At 32.7% G+C, this 16,867-nt stretch overlaps 1 protein-coding gene across 7 annotated transcripts; it reads left to right on the forward strand.

Moving 5' to 3' along the window:
- The first annotated feature begins 34 nt into the window (after positions 1-34).
- On the forward strand, positions 35-16,153 carry LOC143066920 (uncharacterized). 7 transcript variants are annotated; one of them, XR_012975794.1, is made up of 13 exons: positions 35-80; positions 4,239-4,289; positions 4,609-4,643; positions 5,090-5,156; positions 7,477-7,539; positions 9,371-9,513; positions 10,530-11,404; positions 11,704-11,812; positions 12,044-12,129; positions 13,057-13,138; positions 13,416-13,487; positions 14,728-14,849; positions 15,867-16,153. XR_012975794.1 is itself a non-coding variant. In XM_076239779.1 (7 exons), the coding sequence occupies exons 1-7, from the start codon at positions 11,234-11,236 to the stop codon at positions 16,137-16,139; spliced, it is 915 nt and encodes a 304-aa protein (XP_076095894.1). In that variant the 5' UTR covers positions 11,114-11,233; the 3' UTR covers positions 16,140-16,153. The 7 variants fall into 7 exon arrangements, 1 of the variants encoding a protein (XP_076095894.1); XR_012975791.1 differs by lacking the exon at positions 35-80 and adding an exon at positions 2,433-2,488; XR_012975793.1 differs by lacking the exon at positions 35-80 and adding an exon at positions 2,519-2,574.
- Positions 16,154-16,867: the final 714 nt, after the last annotated feature.

The following is a 16,867-nucleotide window of genomic DNA, read 5'->3' on the forward strand; positions in this document are numbered from 1 at the left end:
ATTTTGACAGAGTGATGATATACTTCTAGAGGAAGCAAGTGACGATACAATGTCAAGTAACCAAAGTCTACATGGTGCAGGTAGGTTCATTACTGTAAAGTGCTTATGATTCTAAAGGAAGCAAGTGACGATACAATGTCAAACAATCAAAGTCTACATGGTGCAGGTAGGTTCATTACTGTACAATGCTTATGATTCTAAAGGAAGCAAGTGACGATACAATGTCAAACAACCAAAGTCTACATGGTGCAGGTAGGTTCATTACAGTACAGTGCTTATGATTCTAAAGGAAGCAAGTGACGATACAATGTCAAGTAACCAAAGTCTACATGGTGAAGGTAGGTTCATTACTGTACAATGCTTATGATTCTAAAGGGAGCAAATGACGATACAATGTCAAACAACCAAAGTCTACATGGTGAAGGTAGGTTCATTACTGTACAGTGCTTATGATTCTAAAGGAAGCAAGTGACGATACAATGTCAAACAACCAAAGTCTACATGGTGAAGGTAGGTTCATTACTGTACAATGCTTATGATTCTAAAGGAAGCAAGTGACGATACAATGTCAAACAACCAAAGTCTACATGGTGAAGGTAGGTTCATTACTGTACAATGCTTATGATTCTAAAGGAAGCAAGTGACGATACAATGTCAAGTAAACAAAGTCTACATGGTGCAGGTAGGTTCATTACTGTACAGTGCTTATGATTCTAAAGGAAGCAAATGACGATACAATGTCAAACAACCAAAGTCTACATGGTGCAGGTAGGTTCATTACAGTACAGTGCTTATGATTCTAAAGGAAGCAAGTGACGATACAATGTCAAACAACCAAAGTCTACATGGTGCAGGTAGGTTCATTACTGTACAGTGCTTATGATTCTAAAGGAAGCAAGTGACGGTACAATGTCAAACAACCAAAGTCTACATGGTGAAGGTAGGTTCATTACAGTACAGTGCTTATGATTCTAAAGGAAGCAAGTGACGATACAATGTCAAACAACCAAAGTCTACATGGTGAAGGTAGGTTCATTACTGTACAGTGCTTATGATTCTAGAGGAAGCAAGTGACGATACAATGTCAAACAACCAAAGTCTACATGGTGCAGGTAGGTTCATTACAGTACAATGCTTATGATTCTAAAGGGAGCAAGTGACGATACAATGTCAAACAACCAAAGTCTACATGGTGAAGGTAGGTTCATTACTGTACAGTGCTTATGATTCTAAAGGAAGCAAGTGACGATACAATGTCAAGTAACCAAAGTCTACATGGTGAAGGTAGGTTCATTACTGTACAGTGCTTATGATTCTAAAGGAAGCAAGTGACGATACAATGTCAAGTAACCAAAGTCTACATGGTGAAGGTAGGTTCATTACTGTACAGTGCTTATGATTCTAAAGGAAGCAAGTGACGATACAATGTCAAACAATCAAAGTCTACATGGTGCAGGTAGGTTCATTACTGTACAATGCTTATGATTCTAAAGGGAGCAAATGACGATACAATGTCAAACAACCAAAGTCTACATGGTGAAGGTAGGTTCATTACTGTACAATGCTTATGATTCTAAAGGGAGCAAGTGACGATACAATGTCAAACAACCAAAGTCTACATGGTGCAGGTAGGTTCATTACTGTACAATGCTTATGATTCTAAAGGGAGCAAATGACGATACAATGTCAAACAACCAAAGTCTACATGGTGAAGGTAGGTTCATTACTGTACAGTGCTTATGATTCTAAAGGAAGCAAGTGACGATACAATGTCAAGTAACCAAAGTCTACATGGTGCAGGTAGGTTCATTACTGTAAAGTGCTTATGATTCTAAAGGGAGCAAATGACGATACAATGTCAAACAACCAAAGTCTACATGGTGCAGGTAGGTTCATTACAGTACAGTGCTTATGATTCTAAAGGAAGCAAGTGACGATACAATGTCAAACAACCAAAGTCTACATGGTGCAGGTAGGTTCATTACTGTAAAGTGCTTATGATTCTAAAGGGAGCAAATGACGATACAATGTCAAGTAACCAAAGTCTACATGGTGAAGGTAGGTTCATTACTGTACAATGCTTATGATTCTAAAGGGAGCAAATGACGATACAATGTCAAACAACCAAAGTCTACATGGTGCAGGTAGGTTCATTACAGTACAGTGCTTATGATTCTAAAGGGAGCAAATGACGATACAATGTCAAACAACCAAAGTCTACATGGTGAAGGTAGGTTCATTACTGTACAGTGCTTATGATTCTAAAGGAAGCAAGTGACGGTACAATGTCAAACAACCAAAGTCTACATGGTGAAGGTAGGTTCATTACTGTACAGTGCTTATGATTCTAAAGGGAGCAAGTGACGATACAATGTCAAACAACCAAAGTCTACATGGTGAAGGTAGGTTCATTACTGTACAGTGCTTATGATTCTAAAGGGAGCAAATGACGATACAATGTCAAACAACCAAAGTCTACATGGTGAAGGTAGGTTCATTACTGTACAATGCTTATGATTCTAAAGGAAGCAAGTGACGATACAATGTCAAGTAACCAAAGTCTACATGGTGCAGGTAGGTTCATTACTGTAAAGTGCTTATGATTCTAAAGGGAGCAAATGACGATACAATGTCAAACAACCAAAGTCTACATGGTGCAGGTAGGTTCATTACAGTACAGTGCTTATGATTCTAAAGGAAGCAAGTGACGATACAATGTCAAACAACCAAAGTCTACATGGTGCAGGTAGGTTCATTACTGTACAGTGCTTATGATTCTAAAGGAAGCAAGTGACGGTACAATGTCAAACAACCAAAGTCTACATGGTGAAGGTAGGTTCATTACTGTACAATGCTTATGATTCTAAAGGAAGCAAGTGACGATACAATGTCAAACAACCAAAGTCTACATGGTGAAGGTAGGTTCATTACTGTACAGTGCTTATGATTCTAAAGGAAGCAAGTGACGATACAATGTCAAACAACCAAAGTCTACATGGTGAAGGTAGGTTCATTACAGTACAATGCTTATGAAACAGTACTGATAGTAAAGTTGTGAGGTGACAGCGAGTTGTCACGGTTTTGAATCCCCTCTAGGAGCTCTGTATTTGTTTTTGACTTACTGTTTTCTCACGTTATAAAAGATAAAAGATGATACCAAGAGGTAAAACAATGTCACTAGTCGTAGAAAAACAGACAGCGTATTTTACCAAATAAGAAAAAAGGAGATAAGTAGTATAAAACAGTAATGATGATTCAATATGAACGATACCATGAACCGAGTAATATTGACGAAAATGTCCTAGGTTATGGGAGGGTTGAGAACCCCACCACATTCTCTATTATGTGCGTGTCCCAAGTCAGGAGCCTGTAATTCAGTGGTTGTCGTTTGTTGATGTGTTACATATTTGTTTTTCGTTCATTTTTTTTGTACACAAATAATGCCGGTAGTTTGTCGTTTGAATTATTTTACATGGTTCACTTCGAAGCCTTTTATAGCCGACTATGCGGTATCGACTTTGCTCGTTTTTGAAGGCTGTACGGTGACCTATAGTTGTTAATTTCTGTGTCATTTGGTCTCTTCTGGATAATTGTCTCATTGGCAATCATACCACTTCTTCTTTTTTACATCTTTCATTTATCGAGTAAAATATTGAAAAAAGTTAACCCTACCACTAATCGGTTGAACATATCAACAAAAATATTAATATTAATTCTATATTATCTTTTGTTTGACTGCCCCTCTGGTATCTTTCGTCTCTCTTCACGGCTGAATGATTGGACCAAATGAACCATCTAAAAGGCGAAAGATTGAAGAAAATAATACCTGCCATTATTTAATGAGACCAGTTGTCTAGGAATGGTAATATGTACTGTTCTTGTATTTTCTTGGGACGTTTTAATCATGACAATGCCTAGTAGTACAGAGACAAACCTATGTCTTTTCTGTATTGGTGATAAATCAATTTTTAATTTGTAAAAAAGGAAATAACAAAAGTACCTAACTCCTATGTAAATTATAAAACAGATGGGAAAATCCATAAAACTGACAAAATAAATCATCAGAATGAATGGAAAAGACAAGTAAGACACAGAATAAAATATGCCATGCCATTATCTATTTTTATTTTCCTATCAACTGTTTTGTGAATTTAAAAATACTTGAAGTAATATGATATTCAATGTATATCATTTATTAGCTTCATAGTTTTAAATGTACAAATATTTTTTTTGAACAGAATTAGGAGGGAGACATCTGAGAACAAATAACAGAATGGAAGATATTCAAGGTAACTGCGTCACACATCTTATATTTTTTTTTTATATATATATGCTATAATACAATCATAAACAGTACTTTCAAATTGTTTCTATTTTCAAAATATATTTAGTACATACACTATTTGATATTATTTTATCCACGAATTCTTTGAAAACGTATAATAGCATAGCATTTGCGATCCATTTATCGATATAGTCGTGAACTAATAATGCTTTTTATCGGTTTCTTAGTTTTTCGCATAGAAACAGAATTTTATGCAAATGATGCGAAAGATTGTTAACTGTTGCTGCAAAATGTGTTAATACGGTGTGTTTATTTAATTTCAGGTGGTATTTTGCATCTTGATGCACCTGTACAGCAGGTAATATTAATTATAATTTAGAATTTGAAGTCGTAAAACCGGTTTCAATGCACTGTTTTAAAAAAAAATACAGATGTGCAGAAAAGTTGATCTTAAAAAAATAATAATAATAAAAAGTAAAAATTGCAAATAATTGTAGTGACATTGTAGTCAATCTATCTTCTTCTTCATTATAATATTTAAATCAAGTGTAACAGTTATTTTTAAATTTAACATATATTCTCATACGCATACCATGTATTAGTATACCGAAGCAAACACTTTAATAATTTAAAATACACAATATACATACAATCATAACAATTACACTGTTAAATAACTTTGTATTTTATAAAGAAAGCGTAATTGAGAATGTGAAGAATCAGAATAAAAAGTTTGTCTATACATTTGTTGACATTAAGACTAATGAATAACATAAATGCATCTTTCTTTACACCTTTCTATAGCCTAAAGCCGTTCATTATGTTCCAACTGGAGTCACAAGAGATCTCATCAGTCAAACATTTACAAACAGTGAGTTGAATAATCACAATTATATCTCGAAAAAGCTTAAATAACGTTTACTTATATTGACTGATATCGGCATTACACAGGTTAAATAACGTTTACTTATATTGACTGATATCGGCATTACACAGGTTAAATAACGTTTACTTATATTGACTGATATCGGCATTACACAGGTTAAACGGTCAAACGTTTACTTATATTGACTGATATCGGCATTACACAGGTTAAACGGTCAAACGTTTACTTATATTGACTGATATCGGCATTACACAGGTTAAATAACGTTTACTTATATTGACTGATATCGGCATTACACAGGTTAAATAACGTTTACTTATATTGACTGATATCGGCATTACACAGGTTAAATAACGTTATACAATTACTGTCTTTTGATGAGGTAAATATGCGGTTTTATTGACTTTTGAAAAATGATATTCACTAAGGCCGACGGCCGAAGTGAATATCAGTTTTTCAAAAGTCAATTAAACCCCATATTTACCGAAACAAAAGACAGTAATTGTTTTATTCCATATTCCGAGAGAAGAACATGACTGTATTTAATGAATAACATATACCAAAACAAATTTTACATGAAACATTTAACCGTAACGTTGCATGTAAAAGCGCGTGACGTTTAGCGCGGTGAATAACACTTTCTCAGGTGAATATGCTTTTTTATTCAAAATCCAATTCATATAGAGAAACCTACTAATATAATACCAATATGGAATAATTACTTATATTGACTGATCTCGGCATTACACAGGTTAAATAACGTTTACTTATATTGACTGATATCGGCATTACACAGGTTAAATAACGTTTACTTATATTGACTGATATCGGCATTACACAGGTTAAATAACGTTTACTTATATTGACTGATATCGGCATTACACAGGTTAAATAACGTTTACTTATATTGACTGATATCGGCATTACACAGCTTAAATAACGTTTACTTATATTGACTGATATCGGCATTACACATGTTAAACGGTCAAACGTTTACTTATATTGACTGATATCGGCATTACACATGTTAAACGGTCAAACGTTTACTTATATTGACTGATATCGGCATTACACAGGTTAAACGGTCAAACGTTTACTTATATTGACTGATATCGGCATTACACAGGTTAAACGGTCAAACGTTTACTTATATTGACTGATATCGGCATTACACAGGTTAAACGGTCAAACGTTTACTTATATTGACTGATATCGGCATTACACAGGTTAAACGGTCAAACGTTTACTTATATTGACTGATATCGGCATTACACAGGTTAAACGGTCAAACGTTTACTTATATTGACTGATATCGGCATTACACAGGTTAAACGGTCAAACGTTTACTTATATTGACTGATATCGGCATTACACAGGTTAAATAACGTTTACTTATATTGACTGATATCGGCATTACACAGGTTAAACGGTCAAACGTTTACTTATATTGACTGATATCGGCATTACACAGGTTAAACGGTCAAACGTTTACTTATATTGACTGATATCGGCATTACACAGGTTAAACGGTCAACATCACAAATTGTATCACCAATAAGATGTGTCTATACCCAACTCTCTAGTGACATGTTTTCGTGGTCTTAGATCTTTAGATTCCAATATAGTCATTTGATCTGTAACTGCACAGATTGTTTCCTATTCCTAATTGTTGCATCTCTGCTGGGGGTGTTTCCTTATTTCAATAATTTACCTCCGTAAGTTGCACTATAACAAAATAAAATGTAGCGATATTTATCACTGTTAAACAACTACAATGACTCGTTTTACTCTACACTTGTTTTAAATACATAATTGAAACTTATATAATTATATGTTTATTACACCACTTCAATTCAGTTTACTTTAACACAGAACAAAGATGAGCAAGACAAAGACACTACTTAATTATATCAAATGAAAATAAAAATACCGCTTTATACATATATATATACGTCTGGAGTGCTTTCCAATTATCCATCATAAAGTCAAATAATTTTCAAAAGACATCATTTCAACATATGATATAAAATATTATGTGGAAAAAGTAAAATAACAAAAATACTGAACTGTGAGGAAAATTCAATACGAAAAGTTTCTTATAATGGAAAATCAAAAGCTCTTAAAAATAAAACAAATTATGTGCAACAAACAAATAATAATATATATTTTGCATTTTGATCAAACATCCTTGGATTATTTTCTATCATGTTAGCTACTTATACAGTGACATACTTTTGTTTTAAATATCTCTAATACGTTAACTAGATATTTTTCAGTATGATAATGGTATCTCTTTTTATTCTAGATGCAATGTGTGTAAACAAATGGCACGGTTTGATGTGTAGGAATAATACATATAAGAATATAGGTATGATTCATTTCGGTGTGAATAAATAAAGGCAACAGTAGTATACCGCTGTTCAAAAGTCATAAATCGATTGAGAGAAAACAAATCCGGGTTACAAACTAAAACCGAGGGAAACTATAAGAGGAAAACAACGGAACAACAGAAAAAGAGTTATGAAAGTGTACACAAATGAACAAAATAAAATTGCAAATTGAGTATGGTATGAAATTCAACACTTTGTTTTTATTTTTAAAGCAAGCAAAAACGACCTACGCTCTAAATAAAAATAAAACGAGATGATTTCCAATGAATTATTTTTGCAACAATTTCTATTAAACCATACATACATATTTTTGTTATCTGCAGACTTCCTTCTGACTTTGATCTCTGACAAAGATAACATTTAATCATTTAAAAATATAACCTACTCTTGGGCACATCTTAATTATAGTTCAACTGGTCTTCTGATATTGATAGCTAATAAAAGACGAACGAAAGATACCAGAGGGATAGTCAAACTCATAAATCGAAAATAAACTTACAACGCCATGGCTAAAAAAGAAAAGGACAAACAGACGAACAATAGTACACATGACACAACATTGAAAACTCAATAAGCAACACGAACCCCACCAAACACTAGGGGTGATCTCAGGTGCTCCGGAAGGGTAAGCAGATCCTGCTTCACATGTGGCACCCGTCATGTTGCTTATGTGATAACAATCCGGTAAATAGTCTAATTCGGTAGGTCACATTCATGAAAGGGAAGGGGATTGTAGTTATGACGTAAGAAACATATCCGATATCATTTGTGAAACGGTTATTCCATAACTGTCAACCCACTCATGATGGCGTCCGTAAAATTTACAAAGGGATGATTTCAACTTCACGATTTGGAACTCTTGGTTTAATAGCTTCCTTGTGAGAAGTAACCCTCTATCAAGAAAATCATGATAGGAAATGCAAGCTCGGGAATATCGTTTCAATTGGGAGATATATACCACGTATGCAGGTGCTGCTTGAATGTTGCTACTCAGAAATGGAAAGTTCACAATTGAAAAGTTGAAATCATCTTTTTTGTCGTAAATTTTTGTTTTCAACCGATCCTCGTTGTCAATTTCTAGATGTAAGTCAAGATATGAGGCCGACTTAACTGTATCTGTAGTATCTTTTATCTCTAGTTCGATGGGATAGATTCGTCACCAAATAGTCACCAAATTTTGAATTATTTGGTGAAAGAACATCCTCTATATAGCGGAAAGTAGAGTTAAAGGATATTGCTAACTTTTTATCTTTCTTCCTATGAAGTTCCTGTATGAAGTCAGCCTCCTATTAATAAATTAACAAGTCGACAATAAGAGGGGCACAATTTGTTCCGATTGGAATGCCGACAGTCTGTTGAAAAACACGTCCTCCGAACGTAACAAATATGCTGTCAATCAAGAAATCAAGCATCTTGATAATGTCAGTTTCAGAGAATTTTTCGTTTGAATCAGAGTGATCCTTTACAAAGTAGGATGTATCCCTCCCTAAGACAAGATACTTGTATCTACGTTGGCCATTCTTTTTTATGAAATAAAGCAATACGAACTCTTTCGATTTGTCTTTTAGTTTGGAATGAGGAATACTTGTGCGAAGCGTAGAAAAGTCAAATGTTTTTTTTATAATTATAAAAAGACTCTGGAACTTTTACCTACCGTGAGGTCTAGGTCCATTCACTTAGCAGTATAATACTACTGTTGAATCATTACATTCAAGTTAACATTTGGTGTATATTGGTATATACATACCATTTCATTTATCTCAAAAGACCTTGCACATGCTACGAACTGAATTTGTTCCTTATTTATAGATTCCAATAGAATTATAGAATTTTGGAAAAAAGCTCAATGGACAAAGACTCACAATAGAGATGTACTTTCACTCGGAATGAACAAACCAAGCCCTGGAATATTTACAGTGGAAACTGGAGGATTATATCTTATGTATCTAAATGTAATAGTTTGTAAATGATATAGATATAGGAAGATGTGGTATGAGTTCCACACATATGTATATGTATATGTATCTAAATTGATTTTGTTCATTTTAATTAACAATATGAAAACAGTAGCTGTAGGAGAGTTGGATTAAAGGATTAACAGTTGAATAGTCAGAGGAATTATTTTAATTTTCCTACACCATAGCAATGATTTATTTTTGTATTTTTCATTTCGGGCATATATTTAGAGCGAAATTATTTTATTGTTGAATCCATTATTTAAAAAGGAGTAAAAGATACCAGAGAGACTTTCAAACTGACAACGCCATGGATAAAAAAGAAAAAGACAAATAGTACACAAGACACAACATATAAAACTAAGGACTAAGCAAAACGAACACAACCAAAAACTGGGGGTGATTGCAGGTGCTCCGTCCTGCTCCACATGTGGCAACCGTCGTGTTGCTCATGTTATTACACACCCGGTAAATAGTCTAATTTGGTAAGTCACATTCGTGAATAGGGAACGCGATTGTAGTTACGACATAACATATCCGATATTATCTGTGAAACGGATATTCCATAACTGTCAACCAACTCGTGATGTTCTCCGTAAAATTTACGAAGAGATGATTTCAACTCCATTGTGAACTCTTGGTTTAATGGCTTGTTTAATTTTTGTTTGCTCAACGTTTAGTTGTAATTTATTTGTGGATATTTTAAAGACAGATATAATGCTAACTTTTGTATTTAAAAAACAATCCAAAAAAATAAAGGCAACAGTAGTATACTGCTGTTCAAAACTTATAAATCCATGGACAAAAAACAAAATCGGGGTAACAAATTAAAACTGAGGGAAACGCATTAAATATAAGAGGAGAACAACGACACAACATTAAAATGTAACACACACAGAAACGGACTAAAAAGGCATGTTCCAAAAAATGATATTTTTTATACAGATTTCCAACATGAAGTTATTATTACAAAACGCATTCTAATTGTATACTTTTCTTAATATATGTTGTAGGTTCTTATCAGTGCAACACTTTCTAAACACGACGTTGGAATATTTATAGCGGATGACAAAAAATTAGTTTGCCGTGAGAATTTAGACTATGTCAGAGGTACCGCATCTGTGTCTACTAACTCAAAGGCTAAAACCTGTAGCGTATCGGGAGTGTTTTACGTCGAGCGAAGTCAAACAATTACCGTTAAGATAGTCACCAGGAACACCGAAATATACCTGGATAGCTATAATACAAACTTTGGAGCTGTTTTACTTGCATAATGTTTTTAATCTCAACATAAAAAGTGCGTCTTTTTTTTTGTTGATTTTTTATAAATGACTATAGCGTTGAATAATGTATAACCATGTGGATATGATAACTGTATTGTTAACACCTGCTTGTTGTCTTAACATATGTAAAGTTACTGTGAAAAGAAACAAGAATAAATAACATAAAATAGAAAATGTATAATCAAATATTTTTACCCAACCTTATTATGCAACATTTTAATCTGAAGTCTTAGTTCATTGTCAGTATTTAAAGCGTCACCCTTCAAGCTAAATTTATTATGTGCTTTATCCGACTTCGAATAATTTATTGTGTCAAGGTAAAAAAAGGCGGAAATCATAATCCGGTCACCTGTGTTTACATTTTGAATTTCACAAATCTTAATTATACGTTCTTATGACCTTATGTAGCTATAGGGCTTAACTTTATTTAAGTCATGAAAGTTACTCAAAATAATGCACCCGTATGCATTAAAAATTTCGGATATTTTATCATATGTTTTTACATTTTATGGTCGTCCAAAGAAATAGCGCGACTTTCAAACGATGTTGTTGTTCTGCGTAAATCTGTACAAGACATTTTGATAGACGGCCATATACCAGTTCAGGTAATCTCTTTCTTATATGCTTATGAATTTCTCAATTATGTAATATAAAAAGAAGCACATCCAATATTTATGATATCTGCTCAGATAACTCCTCATCAAACACGAAAAAAACAAACATTTTATATTTGAATATATCTTCTCTCAAAAACTATTAATATTGCACAAAGATATAACATACAGTTTGTCCACATCAATTTTACGGTGTTTTATGTCTAACTATTAATTTCCTTCATTTGTTTTGACAAAGCTATTATGTAATATACTTCTTAAACTTATGGTTTATGTTTTAACTTTATCAGAATACAAGAGAGCATGATCCTATGCATAAAAATGTACAGGACGATGACGACACAGAAAACAAAGCTTCCGACGATCAATATTTTCGCCATAAAAGATTTGCAGATAAAGGTATGGTTTTTGTACTTTTTTTTAAATGACATTGCATTTCTGAAACCATGTACAATTGTTGGGTTATTTTCTTCAAATAATAATAATAATGTAAAATTATAACTATAACTTAAACTATGATATAAATCTGAATTTACTGTTTATTGTGTGTTTAATTTGCTATTTTTCTTCTTGAAATATGTTTTAATTGATTTATCTACATAAGGATTAGACACCGTCTTCATATTTAAGATAAGAAAAAATGCAAGAAAGAAAAACGATACCTGAGGAAATGTCGGAAGAAGCTGCGCAATAAGGCGATTGTCAGTTCAAAAGAGGTACCCACTAACTTAAATTTTGATAAGATTACAAATATGATATTTCACCCAAATAAGGAAGACACGATAAAATATTCACATTATCAGTAAAGTGATAAATGCGTAGAGTGGATTAAAAATAAACCGTTGAATGATTAAATACAGCAGGTGGAACTTTATCTGTGGTCGTTCCTGTGGAACGTTAATAGGATAACGCGCTACGGACGCATACAATTTGCGCGTAACTTTTCATTTGTTTTTGATACTTTAATTTTTTTAATCGAAAACTTTTTTCACAAGTTTTTTTTTCTGCCTAAAATACTTTATTTCACGAAATTTATCAATTACGTTAACGAATTTAATGTGTTCAGTATATGTAAATGAGACAGAAAACAAACATTTCAACTTATTCAAAATAATTTAGATATTTACAGCTTTTAATAATAGCCACGTGTTATTGTGTCAAGGTAAAATTCATGTCGAAAAATAGACTAGCACCGCAATGGATAAAATACAATATACTTAACACAACATAAACAACTAACATGACTAAATACTGAGGAACACGAATACCACTTAAAAAGGTGCTCTGAAGTTTAATCAGATCATGCTCCATACGTGGCACCTGTCGTGTTGTGCAAAACGTACAAACCCGGTGATAAGTCTAATTTGTTATGTCACGTTCGGGGAAAAGGAGGATCGGATTGTGTTTACGACGAAATGAACATATTCGTTGTCATCGTTGAAATAGATGTTCTATCAAATTGCCGATGGTAAATAAATTATATAAGGACCATCAATGAACTACCATTAACGCCGTATTCTCTTTAGAATAAAAAAAACCAATCAAGTTATGGCAAAACAATTTTTCTATTTGAAATAATAAAAAAAAAATCACTTTTTCAGTTAAATTTTAAACTGTACTCAGACAAGATACTTTTATTGCAGGCAGCATTACAAGCAGCCCATGTGGAACTTGATTTTCGTATAAATACTACAATGTCGAAAAAACTATTGATGGCTATTGACAGTAAGTACAACAATGTAAAAAATACATCTGGAAGGTAGACGTACATGTAATGAAAGATTAGTGGCATTCTGTAAACGAAAGTTGTTATATGTCAAAGTTAGACAGAAGTTAACTACAGTTGTGCAAATCTCAAAAAATAAGAAGATAAAAGTCAAAGTAACAAACAAAAATGAGAGAGTTTATATATCGGTACATGTTTATAAGTGTTGATGATTATGTGTTTATGTTAATAATATCTATTGTGAAATATTTTGATTTAGATCCCAAATATTTTCAGAATGTTATAAAGAATTTGGTGGATTAGTTTGTTACAACAATAAGACGTATGAAAGCGACAGTAGACAATCAGGTAAAACATACAACAATAAGACTTATGAGAGCGACAGTAGACAATAAGGTATAACATACAACAATAAGACTTATGAGAGCGACAGTAGATAATCAGGTAAAACATTTTAAAGTTCAACAAATAAGACTTATGAGAGCGACAGTAGACAAACAGGTAAAACATTTGAAAGTTCTACCAATAAGACTTTTGAGAGCGACAATAGACAATCAGGTAAAACATTTGAAAGTTCTACCAATAAGACGTATGAGAGCGACAGTAAACAATCAGGTAAAACATTTGAAAGTTCTACCAATAAGACTTTTGAGAGCGACAATAGACAATCAGGTAAAACATTTGAAAGTTCTACCAATAAGACTTATGAGAGCGACAGTAAACAATCAGGTAAAACATTTGAAAGTTCTACCAATAAGACTTTTGAGAGCGACAATAGACAATCAGGTAAAACATTTGAAAGTTCTACCAATAAGACGTATGAGAGCGACAGTAGACAATCAGGTAAAACATTTGAAAGTTCTACCAACAAGACTTATGAGAGCGACAGTAAACAATCAGGTAAAACATTTGAAAGTTCAACCATAAGACTTATGAGAGCGACAGTAGACAATCAGGTAAAACATTTGAAAGTTCTAAAGGATATAAATGAAGAGAATATCGTAAACATAAGCTAAAATAGAATTCTGTTTCCATGATGTATACGAGCAGTTATCTCTACACATTGTACCTTTTTGTCACCTGTTTATAAGAAGCTTTCATAGTGTTAGTCGTTTTACTTCAGACACAAGAGGAATCTACATCCATGATTGTTTAACACTCGATTATTATTTTATATGTAAACAAAATTAATCTGATTTGTTGTTTTTTTTTTTTATGTTAATCAGGCAATCATAAATTATATAAACCTGTGCAATTATTTTTTTCTTATCACGATACAGATTAAACACATTAATGATATCATTATAATTGAACGAAAACGTGTTTTTATACGATGAAAAATGTTAATATAAGTTCAAACGACCTTAAAACATATATTATAATTTACAATCAAAAGATTGTTTTTCTAATAATGTTTTCTTTTGACCTGGCAATAGAATGAAAAAACGTAAAACATATAAAATAACCCGCATGTACCAAAAGTTAATTGGAAAATAATTAAAATTAATAAAAAGTATGCGTATCCGTATGTTTTGTTTGCTTATCAAAATCAATTGAAAACATTGTATACATTTCTATAAAAATACAGAAAAGACTCTTAGTGTACCGTGGAAACTATCGTCACCAAAAGAGATGTCGCCACTGGAGCTGACATCTGAGCATGGGAAATATAAAGTAAAATATGATGGTTTATATCTAGTGTATCTGAATGTAAGTGATTTAAGTATAGCTAATATCTTGAGGAAAATGCATAACGCCACAACAATAAAGAAATACCAAATTCCATATTAGATAATAAATGTACTAAAACAACTATGTCGTAAACTTTGTGTCTGATGTAGTATTCCAAAATATAGATAAAATTATATATGTCTTACTTGCACACAAACCTAAAGTTATTAGTTTAGTCATGTATACAACGTCAAGAATATGCAAAGTCAATAAACACACTTTATATGATCACTTAAGTGAACAACATGATGAATTACAAAGTGTCATTTACTTAGGGACTTCCGTTTAGAATATTTCTCGAAGTTCAGTATGCTTGTTATTATACTTTATCTGTCGAATGTACAACACAACCAATGTAATGGTATCTGTGAAAGGCTAACTCGTATTCCATCGCCGAGACACAATTTAATGACAAATGAGATGCATACGTTCTTTATATTTTTAAATATCTGAAGTTAAAGAAAAAGAGTTGCCAGTTTGAGGGTTTATTGCCTATATAAATGCATGTGTACAATTTCCTTCATTTGCCTGCACGCAAAACCAGTACTATTGGAATGCCAACTTAGTTTTATAAAAATCAACACATAGACGATATAACTAGAATTATGGTATTGATTGCCTCGTTGTTATCCAACAATGCGCAGTCCTTTACAAAGTTAATTTGTTCTCGGGAATTAGCAGGGTAGAGTGTGAAATCTGTGATAACGGCAGACCAAATTTCGGTATACAAAGTCAAACTACTTCATCGAACAAACAACCTACATTAAAGGAGATTATTTTGTACTAATATTTGCAAAGATAATATGTCACACCAAACCAAGTGTATATAGTGTTGGATTTATATCATCCAGACAGCAACCCAATGCCAAAGAGAATATGACTTGATATAATTGTCACACAATTTCATGTTGCTTTGCTGGACATAATATTTGAAATAGGTGCTATTAGATTCAGTGTCAGTCATCTACAATGTTATAATTGTCATCTTGTTTTCAGATACTATTCATTCCAACTAATTTAGAGGAAAGAGCTGCCATCTTTTTAGATGACAAACAGATAATGACTTGTCAAGACGGTGTCTACATGGGACATGAACTAGATCTAGCTGATAGACAACAAAACTTCACAGAAAAATCATGTGCCACGTTAGGCACATTTATTATAAACAAAGGTCAAACGTTATCCATACGTATTGAAACACAAAGTACCAAGTTAAGATTGTGGGGAGTCGGCAATAACTTTGGAGTCATTTTATTACATAAAAAATAAAATTTTAAGATATTTACATTTGTTCTGTTATAATTTTTTATTCTGTATTCTAACTTTTTTTTTAGCACGATTTCTTTTTAGACTAAGGCTTTTACAAAATTAGTAGATAATAAGGAGATGAGGAATAGTACCGATGATGAAATTATCTAGCATAGTCCAAAATGAAGCGAAACTTAATGGCACTGTACGGCCTTCAACTCGCATAAAAGAGATTTTTTACAACTGATTTTTAACTGAAATAAAATATCGTTTTGGAGATATTGTATCTATCCGGATTCGTTTTGGGTAACATCATCAAGTGTATTAAGTATCAGTTCATGCATACTCATCGCATTATTTGTGTATATTTAAGATTTTATGTTCGTCATTACACAAATACACATATCATAAATCATGGCATCCTCTTAATCAAATCTTCGTACTATTCACAAATCGTCTGTAATCATCAAAATCTGCTCAATGTCAATATATGTGTTCTCTAAATCTACTCAATATTCACATATCATGTGTCATCGTATAAATCTAAACAATATTTAACATACCATATGTCATCGTCAAAACCTTTTCAATCTGTCAATCTCTTAATCTATGCAATATTCATAAATTGTCTGTAATTGTCAAAACCTGCTCAAAAAATTTCCATATATGAGTCCTCTAAATCTACTCAATGTGAACATACCATATGTCTATCATCTCCTAAATCTGCTCGTTTTTCACATACTTACATC

This window comes from Mytilus galloprovincialis, chromosome 3 (assembly GCF_965363235.1).
Source record: "Mytilus galloprovincialis chromosome 3, xbMytGall1.hap1.1, whole genome shotgun sequence".
In the NCBI taxonomy this organism is placed as follows: Eukaryota; Metazoa; Mollusca; class Bivalvia; order Mytilida; family Mytilidae; genus Mytilus; species Mytilus galloprovincialis.